General features: G+C 53.3%; 2 protein-coding genes across 4 annotated transcripts in view; one reads left to right on the top strand and one right to left on the bottom strand.

Moving 5' to 3' along the window:
• Positions 1–9,466, top strand: part of Clcn6 (chloride voltage-gated channel 6) — a 31,596-nt gene extending 22,130 nt beyond the window's left edge. The window contains exons 16-23 of one of the 3 annotated variants that reach the window (XM_052178132.1): positions 65–224; positions 308–414; positions 1,149–1,335; positions 2,795–2,952; positions 3,118–3,274; positions 4,757–4,864; positions 4,959–5,084; positions 7,095–9,466. In XM_052178132.1, coding sequence (XP_052034092.1) covers positions 65–224; positions 308–414; positions 1,149–1,335; positions 2,795–2,952; positions 3,118–3,274; positions 4,757–4,864; positions 4,959–5,084; positions 7,095–7,175 — 1,084 coding nt within the window. In that variant the 3' untranslated portion in view covers positions 7,176–9,466. Of the gene's footprint in view, positions 1–64; positions 225–307; positions 415–1,148; positions 1,336–2,794; positions 2,953–3,117; positions 3,275–4,731; positions 4,865–4,958; positions 5,085–7,094 lie in introns of those variants that run through there. The other 2 variants (XR_007977141.1, XR_007977142.1) reach the window with 2 other exon arrangements.
• A 2,125-nt stretch (positions 9,467–11,591) lies between these two features.
• On the bottom strand, positions 11,592–12,530 carry Nppa (natriuretic peptide A). The gene is made up of 3 exons (XM_052175890.1): positions 12,411–12,530; positions 11,981–12,307; positions 11,592–11,603 (listed from the first exon to the last, which is right to left on the bottom strand). The coding sequence occupies exons 1-3, from the start codon at positions 12,528–12,530 to the stop codon at positions 11,592–11,594; spliced, it is 459 nt and encodes a 152-aa protein (XP_052031850.1).
• Between the last annotated feature and the right edge of the window lie 8,625 nt (positions 12,531–21,155).

The raw sequence follows: 21,155 nt of genomic DNA, 5'->3' as shown, positions 1-21,155 counted from the left end.
TTTGCAAGCCCGTGAGCCACGCTACCACTGTGAGTCTGAGCCCGGCTCTGTTTCTCTTCATCAGCTACCTCGGACTGGGCCACCTCTACTCTGGGACCTTTGCCCTGATCGGCGCGGCAGCCTTCCTGGGTGGGGTCGTAAGGATGACCATCAGCCTCACAGTCATCCTGATCGAGTCTACAAATGAGATCACCTACGGCCTTCCTATCATGATCACACTGATGGTGAGCGCGTCCCCCTGGTGGCCGGCAGGCTGAGGGCCAGGCTCACCTCAAGGGCTGTCCTCAGTTTCTGCTTTATGTTGCAGGTGGCCAAGTGGACTGGAGACTTGTTGAATAAGGGCATTTATGACATCCACATCGGGCTGAGAGGTGTGCCTCTTCTGGAGTGGGAGACAGAGGTGGAAATGGACAAGTAAGAAGTTTGCCTCTTCCCGCGTCTTTGCACCAGCTTCTAAGTTGTGGGCCCGTCAGAGGGGGAGACAGTGGGCCGCCTTGCCCTGTGTGTTCAGGGGTGTCAAGCAGCTTAAGTTGGCTAGGAATGTGGTGAGCAGGCCCCGGGGCACATGGAAGCAGGGCTCCGTAGCATGCTGGCCGAGTCAGTTGTGAGAACTGCTTCCAGCTTATGCATTGCTAGCTGGTCACACTGAGAATATGCACAGCCCTGGCAATACAGCAGCCTACTCACACATCCAAGCAAGCACCACTCCTACCTGGGACCACACACAGATGCCCAGCCTCCTATCGGGGTCTCAGGCCAGCTTTTGGAGTTCATGTGGGGTCAGCATCCTGTCAGCCCCACAGCCCTGCCACTGCTGCAGGGAAACAGACGGGGAGGAGTGTAGGGCTGGGATAGGTCGTGGGCTCTGGCTGGCCATCCTGGTCTAAACAAGGACTCTAGAATTGCCGTTAACTTCCAGATAACTAGTGATTAGTGGGGATTGAGCCCGGCATGTGATGTGCTGTGTCAAGGAGAGGCTGACCAGCCCTTGGGAAGCAGGTGGGGTCTTGGATAGTTAACAGAGGCCCCCAGTGTGGTAAGTGAGCAGTGCAGCAGGCATGGTGCAGACGTTGGAGAAGCTGCTGGGAGGCCCCAGGGGTCCCCATGGAGATGAGCACTGTTGCCCAGCACAGCCTGTCCCTCTGCAGGCTGAGAGCCAGTGACATCATGGAGCCCAACCTGACGTATGTGTACCCGCACACTCGAATCCAGTCTCTAGTGAGCATCCTTCGCACCACGGTCCACCACGCCTTCCCCGTGGTCACCGAGAACCGGGGCAATGAGAAGGACTTCATGAAGGGCAACCAGCTCATAAGCAACAACATCAAGTTCAAGGTACAGGAGACGGCCGGGGAGGCCGGGGAGGCCGGGCTGGACTCATACTGGGCCAGGCTAGGGGACGGACTCTGCAGCACCCTCACAGGACACAGTGGGTCTCACAAAGGATATGTGCTCACCTGGGCAGCAGGGAACAGGAGGATGGGTCCTTCTGGACAAGTCAGCAGTCTTGGCATTAATTATTTACCACACACAACCATCGGGGAGGGTTCTAAAGTTGCTGACACAGATGGACTCTGGACAACTTAGGAAAGTGGGGGCCCAGGCAGGGGAATCACTGCGAGCTCATGGGCTCCATAGAGAAACTCTTGTCTTAAGAAACCACAGATAGATAGATAGATAGATAGATAGATAGATAGATAGATAGATAGATAGATAGATTGATAGATAGGAGGGGGAAGGGAGTCAAATTGGAAGCTGCAGGTGCAGACCCGGGCTGCGAGCCCTAGGGATGCAGATGCTGACCTCATGATGCTGTGTGGTGTACACAGGTGAGGCGGTGCCGCTGCTCTCCGACCTTGGGTAGCCCACCTCTCAGTCCAGGGAGGGCAGGTCCGTCACCTCCCGCCGGCTCCGTGGCCCCCAGTGGGCCTTAGTGGCTTTGGGAAGAACAAACATAAACACTGATGGTCCCTCCAAGATAGGATGTAAGGGAAAGAGTGTATTCCCTCTGCAGAATTGAGGTGCACCTCCCCAGACGACAAAGGTACAGTCTTAGGCCACAAAAACCGTGAGGTTTGTTGCAGCAGATAACTTTACATCTCTGGGACAAGATGCGTGGTGTGACCACACTTAGACAACGTGGGCAGTGCTGGCATACTTAACAGACCAAGCGGGTGGGGGTAATGCCAGCCTTTAGTCCCTGTACTCAGGAGGCAGAGGCAGACAGCCCTGCTACACAGAAAGAAAAACAACAAAAATTAGCCACTTAGAAGAAGGATTTCTTTTGTCCTGTGATTCAGAGGTAAGTCTGCCCATCAGGACCGAGGAGATACACAACAGAGTATCTAGCAGCATGGAGAGAGAAAGCAGACATGAGCCCAGGAGGGGCCAGGGCGAGATAACGCCCCCCAGGAGCCAGCACGCATGCGTGCACATCCAGCTGTAACCTGCTTCCCCATCTAGACCCTAGCTCTTCATCTGTCTGAGGTCAAAGCCCTTGGGATGTGGCCCTGTGAAAACAGACAGACACCTGGTTAGTAAACCCCAGTCAGACTGAGCATCACGACCCAGTGATGCATTTGGGCTTGGCACCCCAGTGGTGGGAAAGACTTCCGTCCCACATGAGGCCTCAGGGTCATGTTCAGGTCTAACTGACTGGCCTGCAGCTCGAGTGCCTTGCAGACCTCCAAGAATAGTACAGTTCCCACCACAGCTCGAGATGCTCCAGTATCTGCATGCCCGGCACCCCCATCTGGGCCCTTGTAAAGACTCACTGCCCCACCTCCATCCCTAGAAATGCAGTATCCTCACCCGTGCGGGTGAGCAGCGCAAGCGGGGCCAGTCCATGAAGTCTTACCCTTCCAGCGAGCTGCGCAACGTGTGTGATGAACACGTGGCTTCCGAGGAGCCGGCAGAGAAGGAGGACCTGCTGCAGCAGATGCTGGAGAGGAGGTGAGGGCCTCACACTGGCTGCCACGGCCTCCATGCAGAGCGCCCAGCACGCAGAGGCAGGCCGTGGGGGGTCCTTGCTTGCTGGAGATTACCGGAGGGGATGAGAATGTGGGAGCGGCCCTGCTGAGGGATACGAGGCAGCAGCGTCTGGTTTTTGTGTAACAGATACACTCCTTACCCCAACCTGTACCCTGACCAGTCCCCGAGCGAAGACTGGACCATGGAGGAGCGCTTCCGTCCGCTGACCTTCCACGGCCTTGTCCTACGCTCTCAGCTTGTCACCCTGCTCGTCCGAGGAGTGTGCTACTCCGAAAGTCAGTCCGTAAGTCTGGCCTCTGCTGCTCTAGAAGGCGGCAGGATAGGGACAGGGACAGACCCTGTTGCTCTGGAAGAGGCCACACTGCTGTGTTCGTGAGGCCCCCAGGTCGTGAGGGCAGTGAGGACAGGCTGACTCCAGTTGTCCCTTGTTTATCCTCTGTCTCCTGACAGTGTCTCCTGCCTGCTGGCCTGTGAGCTTTTCATATCCTGAGGGCTGTTTCCTTTTGTTTTCTTCTGATGTTAAGACAGGGTCTTGTGTAGCCCAGGCTGGTCTTTACCGTATCTCAGGGTAGCTGAGGATAAATGCCTAATACAGCACGCATGTGCTGGGGTCCCCGGCATCGGCCATGCCTGCCTTTAATCCTGCGGGATTTGAGCTCTTGTTCAAGTGGACTCTTGCAGGTGTTAGTAGAAGAAGTACCCCTCCCTCTTCCAGCTCCACTGTAGCCATCTTGTCTCTTCCATTTGGTTTTAGGGTGTCCCCATGGCACCCAAGACCACACCTCTCACACCTTTTTGGCAGGAGCGCCCAGATCCCTGCTTTCCGGAGTGACTGCTGATCTATGCGGCGGCAGGTTCTCCCGCTGCGGCCCCGAGCTCTTCTGTAGTCTGATACTGTAGAAAAGCACTTGCCTGGCACAAGGAGCTGGGTGGAGTGTGGGTCACCAGCCAGGTTGGAGCGGGTCGGGGCAAGGACAGCTTGGGTCCTGAAGAACCCGGCCTGGCCTGCCGGAGCAGGTTGATTCTGGGGCTGTCCGGCAGTAGGGACAGCTGTGAGCCAGGCGTGGTGCACAGAGCGGAGTTAGGGAGCAGAGCCTGCTCAGACAGCAGGTCCCCGCCAGCACGTGTCTGTCCTGTGAGCCGGGCACTGGCCTCCCTCACCTGTCAGACAGCAGTGAGATCTGAGGGACAGTGACAACACTCCTGCCACACTGTCTGTAGCCATTGGGTCAGATTGCCATTGGCCTGGGAGCTTGAAGCAGGGTCTTCCATAGTTCAAGACCATACGTGCAAGATGCAGAGTCCACGGGCGGGCGGGCTCTCTGAGGAGCTAGGAGGCCAGGCCTTGCTGTGGAAATACCACTTCAATGGGACTTGTGTTGGCGCCCGTGCTCACTTTGTAAGGTTGCTGGTGCTAGAATTAGGCCCCTAGTGTGAGTTCATTGAAAGTGTGCAGAGCCCTGTTCTCGGCAAAGGCACCTGATAGCTACTAGGATCTGCAGGTTGGCTGTGTTTTGGGGGGACACAACCCTAACTCCTATTAGCAGCCTTACCGTTCATTAGAACTGGTTTGGTATCACGCTGTCTCCCGCCTCAGCACCTATCATGGCTCCTGGACTGCCACCCCCGCCCCTGCCCCGCCCCCGCCCCCACTGGCATAGGACTGGAAGATTCTGTCACAACTGGGGAGGGGAGGGGGCTGTGAGAGGGACCCTCTGAGCAGCTGCGGTTTGCTGCAAGGACATCGCCTTGGTCGGAATTGCAGAGTGCCAGCCAACCACGGCTTTCGTACGCTGAGATGGCCGAAGACTACCCGCGATTCCCGGACATCCATGACCTGGACCTCACACTGCTGAATCCGCGAATGATTGTGGTGAGGAGGCTGGCTGTCCCTCGGGGCTGTCCCACGCCCTGCTGTGTGCCATGCTTGTTCTAGGCTGTGGGTGATTCTTGATTTTCTGCTGCAGGACGTCACCCCGTACATGAATCCTTCACCATTTACCGTCTCCCCCAACACCCATGTTTCTCAAGTCTTCAACCTGTTCAGAACCATGGGCTTGCGCCACTTGCCGGTGGTGAATGCGGTGGGAGAGGTGAGTGGGTCGGGTGGAGGAGGCCCTGTCCCTGGGGCCCCTCATCTGTCCACCACTGGACGCTCTGCCATGCACACCCAGTCCAGCAGGGGGCGCCCGTGTCCTGCCTGCCTGTGGTCTTGGCTCCGGGTGGGGTGCCTCCTCACTCCCCACCCCAGCTCTTGGCCCCCTCCCACCTCCTAGGGCAGTTGTCGCCTTAACAGAGTATAAGGCAGAGGGAAGGCTCAGAGGGTTGGGAGGAAGGAAGGCACACCCAGGGATTATGTCTGCAGGCTTCCCATCATTCCAGGGCTACTTCAAAAACAAAACCATTACCATGTGCTGTCTGAGCACAGCTTTGTGGGCCGGCTCTCTCCTTCCACTTCAGTGAGCTCTGGGGCTTAAGCTCTGGTCACCAAGCTTGTGTGACAAGCATATCTACCCACTGGGCCACCTTGTCAGCACAACGTAATTTTGATTTTTTTGAGACAGGGTTTCTCTGTGTAACCCTGGCTGTCCCTTAGACCAGGCTGGCCTCGAACTCAGAAATCCGCCTGTTCTCTGCCTCCCAAGTGCTGGGATTAAAAGTGTGCGCCACCACTGCCTGGCCCAACTTAATTTTTTATGATATAATTATTGCTCTACTGTCTTACTATATTATAGCATAATAAGAAAGTACAAATAAATAAAAGTCAGCCCTGATTCCTGCCCTGCTGAGGTCGTCACCTCAGCCCAGGCTCTGCGTGCCCCGAGGTCACTCTTCATCCTGGGTTTCCTTGCAGGTAGGGTGTGGCTTAGTCCTAGGTGTGCCAGGCAGGCAGTCTCCCCTAAGCTGCCCTGCACCCCACCTCTGACAGCTGAGCATCGTGGCTACGTGGTCTTTCCCCGTCTTACTTAGTTACTTCTCAGTTCCCTTTAGAGCCGTTCCTTTGTCACAAAATGACCTGGTTCCTGTTTAGGGGACAGCCTGCCTTCCCTCCCTTCCCTTGCTGGCCTGTACTCACTAAGTAGCCCAGCCCGGCCTTGCACTCAGCCTCCCTCCTAGGTGCTGTTACAGGTATGCAACAGGTATGCAGCAGGCTGTGAGTGCGCCCTGTTTAAAGACACACACACACATACACACACTAGCCAGTTTGTCAGCTTGACACAAGCTGGAGTCATGTGGGAGCAAGGACTCTGAATTAAGAAAATGCCTCCATTATACAGGGCTGTGGGCGGGGCTGTAGTCCATCTTCTGAATTAGTGATTGGTGGGAGGGGCCGAGAGTTCCATCACTGAGCTGTTGGGCCTGGGTAAGCCACTCAGGAAGAGCAAGCCAGTGAGCCGCACCCTCCACAGCCTGGGCCTCGGCTCCTGCCTCGTGGTTCCTGCCCTGAATTTGCTAAGTGACAGACCATGAAGTAGCTGAAAGAACCCTCCCCCCCCCCCATTGCTTTTGGTCATGTGGCCCCGTCACAGCAGTAGAAACCTAAGACAGGGTGTGGCTTGACTTGGGGTGTAGCTAAATGGTAGAGCATGGGTCTGGGTTTATTCATAAACAAGTATGCAAGATAAAACACAGGCTAGTTATGCCAGGTGTGTGGCACACGCCTGTAGTCCCAGCACACAGGCCTGTTCAAGGCTAGCCTGGGCTGTGTTGTGGATGAAACCCTGTCTACCCAAACCAAAAACAATGAAAGAATGCCTGGGCCACACGGAGGTCTGTGTTGGGAGAAAGCAGGTGGCTCCGACTCCCTTCCGGTCCTTCCCCTCTCCTTGCTCCCAGTTTTCTCCCATGTCAGGACCCGCTGATCCCTCTGGTGCAGCTCCATCTGCCTCCAGGCCTCCATGACCCCTGACCTCTGAGAGGAGGAAGTCTGTGACACGAGCACAGAAATCCTGAAATCCTGTCGTGTCCTTACACGTCCAGGTCCAATTCTGTCTTTCTGTTCCTCCATCCTGTGCTACATTGGCAGGGACCGCCTCTCTTTACATGCAGTCTTCTGGTGGGTTTTACCCCGTGGTGACTTGGGTGTTTTCTCCTTGCCCTAGATCGTGGGGATCATTACACGGCACAACCTGACGAAGGAGTTCCTGCAGGCCCGGCTGCGGCAGCATTACCAGACCCTCTGACGGTTGAGCCCGGCTGCAGCCAGCCCACACCCAGAGGCGCCTCTGCAGGTGGCCCGCTCCTTTGCTGGTCCCCAGCCCACGTGAAGGCTCCTGGTCACCCATTTGCACAGATGCCTGGAGTCCTGGAAGAAGGGGGTCAGAGGGTTTGGGGGATCTGTTGAGCAGGAAGTTGGGATTTTACTGACTTCCTCTGTAAGAATCTTCCATTCCCCAGCTCTCCTAGAGAGACATCAGGGTGCCGTCGGGCGGGATCCTAGGTGGACACTAGGTACCTCTCAGAGCACAGCCGTTGTCCAGGCCCTTCCAGGCAGGAGCACTGAGGGTGTGATTTGCATATCATGTTCATTCCGAGGTTCGAGAAGTGGGCATCAAGAACTGTCCCCATGTTTGGGAAGGCCTGGAATCAGAACCAGGACCTCAGATACATTCTGCCTCTTCATTGGTCCAACTTTCTTCTCCTACTGTTTCCTAGGAGCGGGTTCACGCTCTTGACCCCGTGGCTTGAATGTCCTTAGACTCATTCCTGACCAGACCCCTGATGCACTAAAATTCCAGCCAACGGCCTTTGAAGCGTTAAACCCACCACAGGGGCCCACGGCGCCTCCCCCGTGAGCGTTCAGTAGTCCCCACGCACTGACTATACCTGTTCTCCAGTGACACACGCTCTCCCCCATTGTCATTCTTTTCTTCCCCACAACTACTCAACTTTCTAAGCCGTTGTCTCTCTTCCTGGTGGGGCAGCCACAGCTTCATCTTGGATTCATTCCCAAAGTCAACCAAAATTGAAGAACCCCTAGACAGAACCACTACCCAGAACCCTAGTGAATTTGGGATTACTCTACAGGCTGGCAAGCAGGCTGTCCTGAGCTGGGCGGGGCCAACCAGAGGTACAACCTTAGGAGAAAGCCAGTGGCTCCCCAGTGCACTCCCGACTTGGCCCTCTTCCCGAGGACCCTGAGCTGCTGCTGGGGTCCTGGAGGGAGTGGGGTGCTCGTGCCTCCCTGATCATGGATCGCTCTCTCCGCGGCACCTCAGCGACCATCTGGTACAGACGTTTGCACTCATCTCCCTGCAGCCCAGGGCCCCTGTGACAGCTGTTCTCTGGATACAGGTGCCGTTCATGTTCATTTGTGTTAGGTACTTTTTAGATCATGGAACTTGCGGGAGGGCATCTGTGCCAGGCCTGGCAGAGTCCTCTGACCAGTGCTTGGGGAGGTGTCCCAGGGCCCTGGTCGGAGCTGACAGTGACCCAGCCCCGTTTTCCCCGTTCGCTTATCTTTTTTACCAGAACGAGCTTGACTTACTCTGTTTTCAGCTTCTGACTGGGGATGGGGGGTGGGGGCGAGGGTTGAAAGTCCCCATAAGTACTTGGGAAAATAGCTAAGCAGGGTTGTGTGTGGCCTGCTGCCTGCTTCATTTTATAGCTGATTTCAATGCCTTCCCTGCTCTGTGCTCCGTCAAGGAGGAGACCAGTTGCCCACACTAAGAGAAAAGTATGACACACCACAGGATTGTCTTCCCAGCCTGCAGAGGACCCCAGTCCACAGCTTCTTGCCTCACAGCCAGTCCTAGGGACCTGTTGTTCCCCCATGTGAGTGTGTGTGTGTGTGTGTGTGTGTCCGTCCATGTATGTCCATCAGTTTATCCCAGAATGGACAGGATCCAGACTTCCATACCCTGGAACCCGTGAGCCCATGCTCCTGCAGGGCACTCGGTTCTCTGTCCCTCCCCGCCGATCCTGCCTTTGCAGAAAAGCCGGAAGACAGCAGCCTTTTTGCCTGTGAACCGTAACTGTAAGCCCTGGAGCCTCCTCCACGGAAGTCCCTTGGCTCGGTCTCCTGTCACCTGTCAGCTCCGTGCCCCACCTCCACCCCCACCCCGTGCCACAGCGCCTCGCAAACACTGCTCCATGGAGGGACAGCGAGGTTGGCTTGAGGCAGTTTTCCTGGCTTGGGCACTCGTGTGGCTCCCGGGACTGCTGTGGGAGTTTGGTATTTTATGAGATGTCTGCATGTGACCTTGCTAAGCAGTTCCAGCTGGAACGGACATTAGCTTGACTCAGCTAGCCATGTGACAGTTTGATGCAGACCTTGGTGACAAGAAAGCTTCTGGAGAGGCCAGCACGGCCCTCTTGGCCCAGCCTTGTTGATGTGGAGTGCTACCCTTGGTGCCTGTGAACCTCAGTGACTGTCCAGCCGCAGCTCCCGCCTTTCCCTGCATACTGTCTGTTTATATGGTAACATAGCTGATTCCACTGTGTAGATAAATGGTATCTTTTTTAATTTGTAAAAGTCTATTTTTATTTGGCCCTTTGGAAGGCGGACATTGTTGTGGTCACTCTTAAGTCGGAATAAAATGTCTGTACCTTCTCCGTAGCCCTTGTCTCCAGGGCTCTCCCTTTCCAGATTTGTATTTTCTCCCTCTTAAGTGGGGAGAGTCAAGGTGCTATCTCAGAGCAGCCTGTTTCTGAGACACGGTCTGATGTAACCCAGGCTAGCCTCAGACTCACTGTAAGCAAAGAACTGCCCTGTCCCTACCTTCCATGTGCTGGGATTCCAGGTCCATGTCATCAGACCCAGCCAGGAAAGGTAGTCTGCTGGCCTCCCCTTCACTGCTGTCCCCGCGCCTGTGGCCATGCTGTCTTCGTGAGCTCTTCCTCGCGTGGCACCTGTCACCTCTGCATACTTTCAGTCTGTTGATCTTTTCTCCCCGCCAGCTGCTCCAGGACGACATGGGACAGCCTGTTTGGGTGCTCGGCTGCCTGTCTGGGGACACACCCCACAAACGAGCCCAACAGCAGCCAGGAGAGAAGCCCTCGCAGCTCTCCCGGTGTGTGCGGGCGCAGCGCATCTGCCTGCTCTCTGTTCGCTTGTCTTATTTTACAAGGAACACCGCTTGCAGTGTCCGTGGCTGTGCTGCCTTGTCACCAGTCACAGACGGCCCTCCAAGCCCCTGCTCTGTCACCTTTCTGTCCCTTTGTTACCATGACATACCAGGTCTCACTGCATAACACTGGCTGTCTTGGAACACACCATGTAGACCAGGCTAGCCTTGACCTCACAGATTTTGATTGGAAGTGGCTGAAGGTCTTCCTCTACCTCCAGCCCATCCCTGTCTGCTCCTGGCCTTGCTGCCTCTCAACAGGTATTCATGATACTGCTCGGTTTTCCCTCCCCGTTTTTGTACAACATGCCCAGTACAGGTTAGAGACGCAAGTACACAGGCGCGTGTACACACACACACACACACACACACACAATCATACAGGGGGATAGCAAACCATGTCCTATTGGAGTTATGACCTGTGTGATCTCAGGGGAGAAGCGGTGTTCACTCTCAGCCTTGAATGTGTTCTCTGCTTAGGGTGGTACCTTTCACAAGCTGATATAAAAATACTGCCCCTTAGCCAGACTTGGTAATGTAGCAAGGGAGAGAGAGGCAAGCAGATCTCCCAGAGTTCCAGGCCAGCCAAAGCTATAGACGGAGACTAAACATAGATAAAGCCCTGCATGTTTCCTCCTGGCTCTCTCCTCCACGCAACGTGCACGTCCAAGCCCCACAGTCCTGGGCCAGGGACACTGGCCGTGTTCAAATGCATTTGGCTCCCCGAGTGTGAGCTCCAACACTGACTGATAGCCACGGGTAGGTAGTGGTGCACCAGTGAGGCGGTTCACAAAGCGTTTGCACTTGCCGCCCATCAGCCTGCAAACCCTCCTCCTCCCAGCTGCGGAACCCACCCTGCGCTCACGCTTATCCAAACTGTGTAATTCGCATGGTCACAGCAGCAGCTAGCACGCTGTAACAGATCTGGACAGTCCCTGGTTCTCTAAAAACCCCTTAAGGTCACCCAGGCTGTAACCAGAAGGTGAGAGGGATGCATGGAATGTCTTGAGACTAGGCGTCTTTACCTGTGCTCTGGAAAAGGTGTGCTTGTGGTCCTTTTCTACGAGTTAAAAATAAACGCCCTTTTCAGCCTGGGCGGGTTTTCCCGGGTTCTGTGATGGAGGCAGAGCACGTCGGAGACCATGGTATGAGCGCCCCCCACACTCAGCAAGAAAAGGGAGGGAAGGAGGGAGAAATGACAGATCAAGGCTGGGGACAGCAAGGGACTGGCAGCAGAAGCCAAAGAAGCACACCCAGGCCTCAGCGTCTGTCCTTGGTGCTGAAGTTTATTCAATATTTTTTTTTCCAACTGCTTTCTGAAAGGGGTGAGGATCTACCTTAAGATGCAGAGTGGGAGAGGCAACTTTACTTTAACATCGATCGTGATAGATGAAGACAGGAAGTCACAGCTCTAGGAGGGTGTCCGCCACACCTCAGTGGCAATGCGACCAAGCCTCGTGACACACTGCAAAGGACTTGGGGTCTTTTGTGATCTGCTCTTGCAGATCTGGCTGTCTTTTCCTTCCTTGGCTGTTATCTTCGATACTACAAAGAGAGAAATAGACTGGCTCAATGATCCCTTTCCTGGGCTACACGGTCCAACTTGAACAATGACCAACTATTTCCCACAAGCCACAGTCCAGCTTCTGTGATAAACTGGCAAACAAGGCGCTGGTAAGCGTTAGTGCGGGCAATCTTGGCCCTGTATTCTGATTTCCCACCGCTCAGGGCTCAGAGCCTGTAGAAGCTGTTGGCACTGTCTTGAAACTCAACGTACATCCATCATAGTGAAGCAGAACTCTCAGAGGAAATAGACAGATGGACCGGACTCTCTACTGCCAAAGATGCTCCCTTGGCAAGGTCTGAGCCCTAAGGACACCCCACCGGACCCCCATTCCATTTCCATTCACAGCCCCTCTTACCCTGAAGCTGTTGCACCCCAGTCCGCTCTGGGCTCCAATCCTGTCAATCCTTCCCCCAAAGCAGCTGGACCTCCGAAAGCTCCGAGGGCCAGTGAGCAGAGCCCTCAGTTTGCTTTTGAAGAGGGCAGATCTATCGGAGGGGTCCCAGGGACTGCGCCCCAGAGCACCGCCATCTCTCTGAGGTGGGTTGACCTCCCCAATCCAGGGAGGCACCTCAGGGAGGGAGCCAAGCGCCGCCCCTGCCTCATCCGTCTGCTCACTCAGGGCCTGTGGGGGCATGACCTCGTCTTCTGCCGGCATCTTCTCCTCCAGGTGGTCTAGCAGGTTCTTCATAAAGGGAAAATAAATCCAGAGAAAGGAGACATCTTAGGAACAGACCCAGTACCAGAGACACCTTGGTCCCGGTCTGTGTCCCATTTCCTGGTCCTACCTTGAAATCCATCAGATCCGTGTTGGACACGGCACCGTACACAGGGTTTGCTCCAATATGGCCTGGGAGCCAAAAGGCCAGGGTGAGGAAGAAGCCCACGGTGATGGAGAACGAACCCATGCTGACTCAGGTCGGCACGATCTGATGTCCGCTGTGTCTGCTCACTCTCTGGTCTCTCTCCCTCTCTCTCTCTCTCTCTCTCTCTCAGTCTTTGTCCGTCACTGTCTCCCGGCTGCCCAGCGTCTCCGTTTTTATAGCCCCCACAGCTCCCTGAGAAGGCAGGAGGGCTGGAACCCTCCCCATTCTGTCACTTGCGGCGATAAAGCGATGGAGAGAGGAGCCAGCAGAAGATGCCCTTTTAAAGTTATCAGTTCGGCAAAGCTTGTCACGGCCCCTTCGCCTTGAGCAGCTCCAGCAAACCCCCTCCCCTCCCCCAGACCCTCGGCTGCAAGAGTCACATTCTTGCTGATTGGCCTCAAGAGGTCCCCACTTCAAAGGTGTGAGAAGAGCAGAAAGGAGTCCTTGGTTATCTTCCTGGGCGCTCGCCTCAGGATTCTTTCTCCCTGGCAACGGGACCCATGCAGGGAAGCAGAGGGTGACGGCTGGCCTGCACCCAGCTTCCCCCACCCCCCACTGCTTCAGCTCAGCTGTCAGGGGCTCCAAATAAGGGCGGGAGAGGGAGTCAATGACAGACAGCCGGGAGGCCAGCTAGGCTAGGGAGTCCACGCGCTGGAGCGAGCGAGCTTCACACCTGATTCACCGGCCTCGTGGGTGGACCTCTGGCCCCAGACAGCCCACCCCACCCTAGATGTCCCCATTAGCAGTCAGGTGAAAGAGATCTTACTTTTTTTTTTTTTTTTTTTGGAGTATGAAGTCAGCCAGGAAGCCGACATGATACAGGCTCTAAAGAATTCAGCTACACGTGTAAACGCCAAGGGCCGTTAGAAGAGCGTGTTTCCTCTAAAGCTTATTTTTAACCGTCTCCCAAAACTCGTGTCCAAGGCGCCGCCCGCCGGCAGGTGCCCGGAGGATGAAACCTTTTTTCTCTCTTGGCCTGGCTGCTTTCGGAAGCTCAGACTCTGAGCGTGAGAGGTGTGGTGCTCCCACCCTTCCCAGGGAAATAGAGGGAGGAGGGAGGGGATCGGAGGGGGCCTTCCATTCTCCCTAATGTCCTTCATGACCTCTGAGACCAAGGAAGGCCTCCGTTCTTCTGGCATCCTCAGGAGTGGTCTCATCCTCCATCCTTTAGTGACTGGCCCCATACCTCAGTGTCGCCATAGTCACACGATGTGTGCTCTGCGTGTCTGATGCGTGTGTATATTTCTGCTACTGTCCTTTCTGACGGTCTATGGGCTATTGGAAGCCTTCCACACCCGCATGTGTCAGCCCACTCTGACACCTGTGTATCGGACGCCAGCTCCGTCCTCAGCTGTGCCGACCCTGCGGCTGCCTGGAGGAGTTGTCACGTGGCCAGAAGGCACAAGAAGTGTCTGGGGTGACGTTTTCTCTAAGGTAGAAGAAAACAAGAGCCCCCCTTGAGAGAGCTGGGCATTGTAGGCAGCCAATTTGGGTTGGCCAACCTCTACTTGAAATCTGAAATCAGTTCAAGTCCAAACCGTCGCCTCTGGATGAGTCCCTGGAATGCTCGCTGCATAATTGTGTGGCTGCGGATTATTATTAGCAGAGAGGACTCAGCAAGCAGCCCTACTGGGGGAATTCGGGCTCCTTGCTGTGTGTGTCACGTGGCCTATCTCCTGGAGATGGTCTGAACAGGCAAAGACTTGAAGCAGGTGGCCTCGGACGACCGACCACTGCTGCTTTTCTGTCCTGAGCCACGTCTAAAGTCTATAGGTGGCCCTGGGAGACCTACGGTCCTGACCAGTGCTCTAGGAGGGCCATTTCAAGGTTTCCCCATCTATTTTGCTTAGAGTCAACTTTTCAGAGTGGAACCGGAGGGGACATGAATGTCATCCACTGAGACTCTGAGACCTCAGGGTTTCATTGAGGGGCAGGGCAGAGGATGCTCTGCAGTGATGCTCTCTGCGTGCTTTCCATACCTCAGCGCTACCATGTCCAACACTGTGTATCCTCTGTGTCTCACAAGTGGAGGAGCCCATCACCCGCTCAGCCCAGTCCTTAAGCCTTTGGGCTGGAGAGACGGCTCATCAGTTAAGAGCACTGACTGCTTTTCCGAAGGTCCTGAGTTCAAATCCCAGCAACCACATGGTGGCTCACAACCATCCCTAACGAGATCTGATGCCCTTTTCTGGTGTGTGTCTGAAAATAGCCACAGTACTTACATATAATAAATATATAAATCTGAAGAAGAGGAAGAAGAAGAAGAAGAAGAAGAAGAAGAAGAAGAAGAAGAAGAAGAAGAAGAAGAAGAAGCCTTTGATTTGAGCACCAATTGGAAGGCAGCCCAATGTGACTTTTTTTTTCCATATCTCTAGCCCTGCTCTGCTTTGGGGTGCAGGGGGACTGATACTTCTTCGGATGTCCAGAAGGAAAGCAATTGGTGGGGGATGGAGACATGAGGCTCTCAGGGACTTGCTGGATGCCAGCCCAGCCCAAACAAACAACTGACTTCAAGTTCAGTGAGAGACCTCACCTTCTAGCAGTGCTTCTCAGTTCAACACGGACCCGTGGCTTGCGGTGACCTCCAACCTTAAAATTATTTTGCTGCTACTTCATAACTAATTTGGTTACTGTTATGGGTCATAATGTATATATCTGATGTGCAGGATATCTGATATGTGACCTCTGTGACAGGGTCATTCAGCCCAACTATCAAAGGGGTTGGCCAGTTGCCTTATGGGAATATGGCGGAGAGTGTTAGAGTGGGACACTTAATGTCCCCCCCTCTGACCTCCCGGTGTACTGGGTGCACACACAGGCATATACATCATGTACACATACACACAGGAAATAAAAAAATAAATGTAAAAGACATGGAAAGGCCCATCTTCTCAGGCCCAAAGCCTTTCCGTGCTCCCCTCAGAGAAGAAGTCACCTCAGCCAATGGCAGGCAGGACGAGTCTTCTGTATGGGAATCCAAGGTCTAGGATTTGGGTCTGTACAGTTTGTAGTCTTGAGATTTGATTTCATAACTATCCCCGGGGACATTGTGTGCTGCTCGGGGAGGCGGATGTCCCTAAAGCCGCACATCCAAAGGCTGGCAGAGGAGCAGGGTGACTCTCAGGCTGGGCAGATAAGATATTGTGGACCATTTAGGCATGGCTGTTCCGAACAGGGACCCGATGCTTCGCTTGGTCTTGTGGCACGCACCCGTGATACCAGCCCTTTGAGGCTGAGACAGAAGGATCGGGAGTTTACGGCTATCATCAGCTACCTATCGAGTTCAAGGCTAACCCGGGCTACAAGAGACCCCGTCTCCAAAATAAAAAGAAGCAGGAGGGTCGGAGAGAGATCTCAGTCAGAGAAGCGCCTACTTTGAAAGCATGAGAACTTAAGTTTGGGTCTCCAGCATTCATATAAAAACGAGATTCGTTGAGAGATGTTTGTAAAAGGAATTATTTATTCTAGCTAGCTCATGTCAAAGACACACACAGTCCGGATATCTTATTTACAAGCTGTAAGCCTAGACTGGGCGGGTTTCAGAGCTGTTCTAACTTACGTTCTAACCATATGTCCCTCGATACTTGCTATTTCTTTCTCTTTTTTAGATTTATTTATTTATTATACAAAGTACACTGTAGCTGTCTTCAGACACCCCAGAAGAGGGCGTCGGATCTTTTTAAGGATGGTTGTGAGCCACCGTGTGGTTGCTGGGATTTGAACTCAGGACTTTCGGAAGAGCAGTTGGTGGGATACTTGCTATTTCTTCTGGTCACACACTCACGGTCCAGCTCCTCTCATAGCAGCTTCCTCCTCTCTCTGTGTCATTTCTTGTCTGTGCCCCTCCCCCACCGGTGACACCAAGTGGTAACTGAAAACCCTCCTACCTCTGTCTACTGCCCAGTCACAGGCTTTAGCCTTTGTTTGTTTGTTTTTTGTTTTTTGTTTTTGTTTTTTTGGATTTTTTTTTTTTTTTGAGACAGGGTTTCTCTGTGTAGCCCTGGCTGTCCTGGAACTCACTCTGTAGACCAGGCTGGCCTCGAACTCAGAAATCCACCTGCCTCTGCCTCCCAGAGTGCTGGGATTACAGGCGTGCGCCACCACCGCTAGACTGGCTTTAGCCTTTTATTGACCAATTGACTTGGGAAGCAAAGTTCCATAGCATCACTTGATGTGTGTGAGGATCTCCTTGTCAGGAGAAGCCAGAACTTGGGGGTGGGGTTTAGAATTTGAACAGACAGCAACACTAGGCCAACTCCAACAGAGTTTGTCTCAAAAAAATAAAGCAGAGGCCAGCGACATGGCGCAGTAGGTAGATGTGCTTGCCACAGGAGCCTGGCAACGTGAGTTTGATCTGCGGAACCCACGGAAAAGTGGAAGGAGAGACCTGGAGCCACAAAGTTGTCCCCTGGCTTTTATTCAAGCATCACGGCATGCCTATACATATCACGTACATACAAAGATTATTTTATTCAGGACTGGAGAGGTGGCTCAGTGGTTAAGAGCACTAACTGCTCTTCCGAAGGTCCTGAGTCTAAATCCCAGCAACCACATGGTGGCTCACAACCATCCGTAAAGAGATCTGATGCCCTCTTGTAGTGTGTCTGAAGACAGCTACAGTGTACTTAGATATAATAATAAATAAATCTTTAAAAATAAATAAATAAACAAATAAATAAATAAAATGGACAGTAATCTCGTCAACCTCTGACCAATGCGCGCGCACACACACACTCACACACACACACACACACACACACACACAGAGATGGGTAGGTGGATGGGATGAAGAAGGAAGAAAATATTCTATCTCTTTGTTAGACATTCAGGTATCCAAGGCAGGAGTTGACTTGAGACAACTTTATAGCAGCACTATTTACATAAAGCAAGAGTGGGGGGCAGGGAAGAAATGGGTAGTGAGCTAGTTCATCATTGTTGCATAACAACTGTGTCCGCACCAAGGAGCTGAGTCTGCTCTGGGCGGGTGGGTGTCCCTGGCTTAGTATTGCACAGCTACGATGAATGGAGACACTGACTCAGGCTGCTGTCATCGCAAGCCTGCTGGGAGAATGTCTTTTCTCAGACTGTGGCTTTTGAGGCCTTAGCTCCTTGCTGTCCTCTGGCAGTGCCCTGGACATGTCAGCTTCCTGCTTCCTGGCCTCTGTAGAGAAGCAGTGGATTCCCTTTAGGTAACACAAGAGAGCCGGGCGGTGGAGGCGCACGCCTGTAATTCCAGAACTCTAGGAGGCAGAGGCAGGAGGATTTCTGAGTTCGAGGCCAGCCTGGTCTACAGAGTGAGTTCCAGGACAGCCAGGACTACACAGAGAAACCCTGTCTCAAAAAAGCCAAATCCAAAAACCAAAAAACCAAAAACCAACCAAACAGGAAAAAAAAAAAAAACCACACACACACAAGAGAAAGAAAAGATGAGGGAGAAAAGAGTCATGGAAGACACCACTTCTTTGCCACCTCAGCCTGGAAGTGGCCTGTCACCTTGTGCTCTGTTCCTTTGGTGTCCCTAGGCCCTGCTCACGGGCTAAGGAGCTACAGCAAGGCCTGAGCACCAGAAGAAAGGTCCTGGGGATGAGGGCGCCTCAGGGGTGAAGAAGGAAGAGTAAATGTAAAACCACGTGTGACCCAGCTGGCTGTAGCCTTGAAAAATATCCTTAGTCGCTGGGTAGACATGCTGAGCATCTCCTCAGTGCTAAGTCGCAGGCTCGTGCTGTCATTTGGGGCTAGGGTGGAACCCAAGGCTTCCTGCACGTTAAGCGAACATTCTACCTTCTGTGCCACTTTCTCAGCCAGAGGCCAGTCATGGCACGCCGGGACGCAATGCCACTCGTTATACCTATAGCGAGTTCTTTGCCTAATATGGCCTCATTCAGAGGCTTTCCATATATCTTTGGTGGGGCGCTATATATCTTTTGACCACTAGTGGGCGCTGTTCAAGGAGGGCCTTCCCCATCTTGTGTCTCTTGAAGTCCCCATATCCCGGTCTGTGTCATCCAGATGGTGGCTGGATCTGGCCTTTTTGTGAACCGGCTTGTGAATTTCTTCTCACCGGGTTAGAGATAAGTGAGGGATCTTTTGGGCACACAGAATTTTGATATAGCAGCCCGGGTGTATATCGGCCACAGCATTTGCTGGAAACCCAGAGGTTTGCGCAGGCAAAGCCCGTAGGAGTTGGCGTCAAGGCACCACTCTGTGGATACACACCAATTCTTTAGAAAAATACTTTCTGGATGACTGGCTCAACGCGCCTGCTCTCTTGAACCCCCTTTGCCCAGGCCCCACCCACCCCGCGTATACTAAATGCCTCCCTAGGGGTGAAGTCACTTTTTGGATGGAACATGAAAAGATGAAGAAAAAAATGAATCTCCCCCGACCCCCATGCCTGGGTGGGGGAGCGCAGGAAGCGCAGGATGTGTAGGAAACTGGTACAGCTAATTAATAAACTGTCCTGGTGCGTAAATCAGGGCCAGAAGCGAAAGGTCCTGGAAGGAGGGAGCCCGTGGGTGTGATACCTGCTCGGGTGGTCCAGCCAAGAAGGATTCTAAGGGTTGCCTCATCCAGGGTGTGGTCCAGGGCGAGGGCTTAGTCACTCGGGAGAATCTCCCTTAGGCCTTCCCAAACAGGAAACGGACAAACAGGAAAGCGCAAGGGCTTTATTTTGGAGACAGCACAGGCAATGACGACAGGAGAGGAGGGCCGTGCCCGGAGGAAAAGCACAGCCCGAGAAGGCTGAGGACAGCGGCTGCTTCAGCTGCCTCCTCACAGAGAGCCTTGGACACCAGCACAGGAAACCGGCGCTACCTATGATGAGCTGCGCTCCTGTACATCTGCTGCCCCGTGCTTCTGGGGAGCCCCGTGTACTCTGAACGCCCGGGGAATCCTCCCACCAAAAGTGCGAGGCTGGGGCTAGAGATGCGATTCAGCTGGTGGAGCGTCCATCTCTAGCGTGCACAAAATCCAGGGTTGATCTCCACCATAGCCCAAGCCAGGCAGGATGGCACACGACTGTAATCACAACACTCAATCAGATGGAGGCAAAAAATAAATCAGAATTTCAAGATCATCCTCAGCTGCATAGGGAACTTGAAACCTGCCTGGGCTGCATGAGACCCCATACCCGTCTCCGAGTGGAGTGTGGACAGAACCTCAGATGGTAAAGTGCTCAGTAGTTATGAGGATTTGCAGAGGACCTGGGCTTTGCTCCCAGCAGTCACTGAGAGACTCAAACCATCCATAACCCCAGTATTACAGGATATGGTGCCTTCTTTTGAGTCCATGGGCACCAGGCTTGCAAGTGCTACACAAACATATCTACAGTGTTATACATCACCGGGGATGTTGTGGAGGCAGGAGGATTTCCAGTTGGTACTGGCCACCCGGTCTAACGGAATCAGGAAGCTTCTGGCTCGTCAACAAACCTATCTAAAATAGTAGAATTGAGTGATGGAGGAAGGAACTTAATATTGACCACACACACACACACACACACACACCACACACACACACATACACACATACACACACACACATACACACACACACCATACACACACACACACACACACCATATACACATACACCATGTGAACAAACCTATCTAAAATAGTAGAATTGAGTGATGGAGGGAGGTACTTAATATTGACCACACACACACACACACACACACACACACACACACACCATATACACATACACCACGAGAACACCACACAACACCAAATACATACACATATCATGCACATATACACAACACACATACCATATACACATACACACCACATATACCACACATATACACACAACACATGCACATAGACACACACCACATACACAAACAACACATACATGCATGTATACCACGTGCACACCACACATATACCATACCACACCCACACACATACACACATCACAAACATACATGCAACACACACATAGAACACATGCACAGCACACACACTCTATACCCTACACACATACACATATACCACATGCATACCACACACACACCACACACATACATATATCACACACATACACACCATAGACACATACATATCACACCACATACCCCCCCAACATACACACAACACATACATACACACAACATACACATACAACACGTGCACAACACACACTCCATACCCCGCCACATACACACAACACACAGATATGCCACACGCACCACACCACATGCACATCACACACATACCACTGAAGTGGGAATTTCTGGTCATGTCATGTGATGCTTTCCTGATGCAGACTTGTGTGATGTTTCTCTGTTTGGAGAGACCGTAAGTAGGACCGCACAGACAGCGCGCCCGCTCGCACAGCTAGCTGCGCAACGCTTCGTTGGTCTCACGCCTTTGCTGATCTTCATTTCGTTGACAGAGGCGGGGCACAGAAATTGTCCTGGTATCCTGCCTGTCTCTGCTCCAGCCGATCTGTGCTGATTCCGGAGAGGCCGAGCTGTTCTTGCCGGATTGTGCGGCTGCTGCCCATTCATGTTTGGTGACACTGTTTAGAACGGAGTGCTGGCAGCCTGACAACAGAGCCTGGAGTCGCCCCAAAGATCTCCTTCTAAACAAGCCTACACCCCACTGTCCTGTTACCGTCTTTCCTCCTCTACCTGTGGAAGGTGGGATAGGATGGAGGGGT

This window comes from Apodemus sylvaticus, chromosome 3 (genome assembly GCF_947179515.1).
Source record: "Apodemus sylvaticus chromosome 3, mApoSyl1.1, whole genome shotgun sequence".
Taxonomy (NCBI): Eukaryota; Metazoa; Chordata; class Mammalia; order Rodentia; family Muridae; genus Apodemus; species Apodemus sylvaticus.
Note: the sequence above shows the minus strand (reverse complement) of the source record. Positions and strands in the feature narration are given on the sequence as shown.

Coding starts and splice junctions, on each gene's coding strand:
- Nppa (XM_052175890.1), bottom strand. CDS start 12,530: ATGGGTTCGTTCTCCATCACCGTGGGCTTCTTCCTCACCCTGGCCTTT. Junction 12,308..12,410: donor CGGATCTGATGGATTTCAAG/GTAGGACCAGGA, acceptor CCCTTTATGAAG/AACCTGCTAGACCACCTGGA.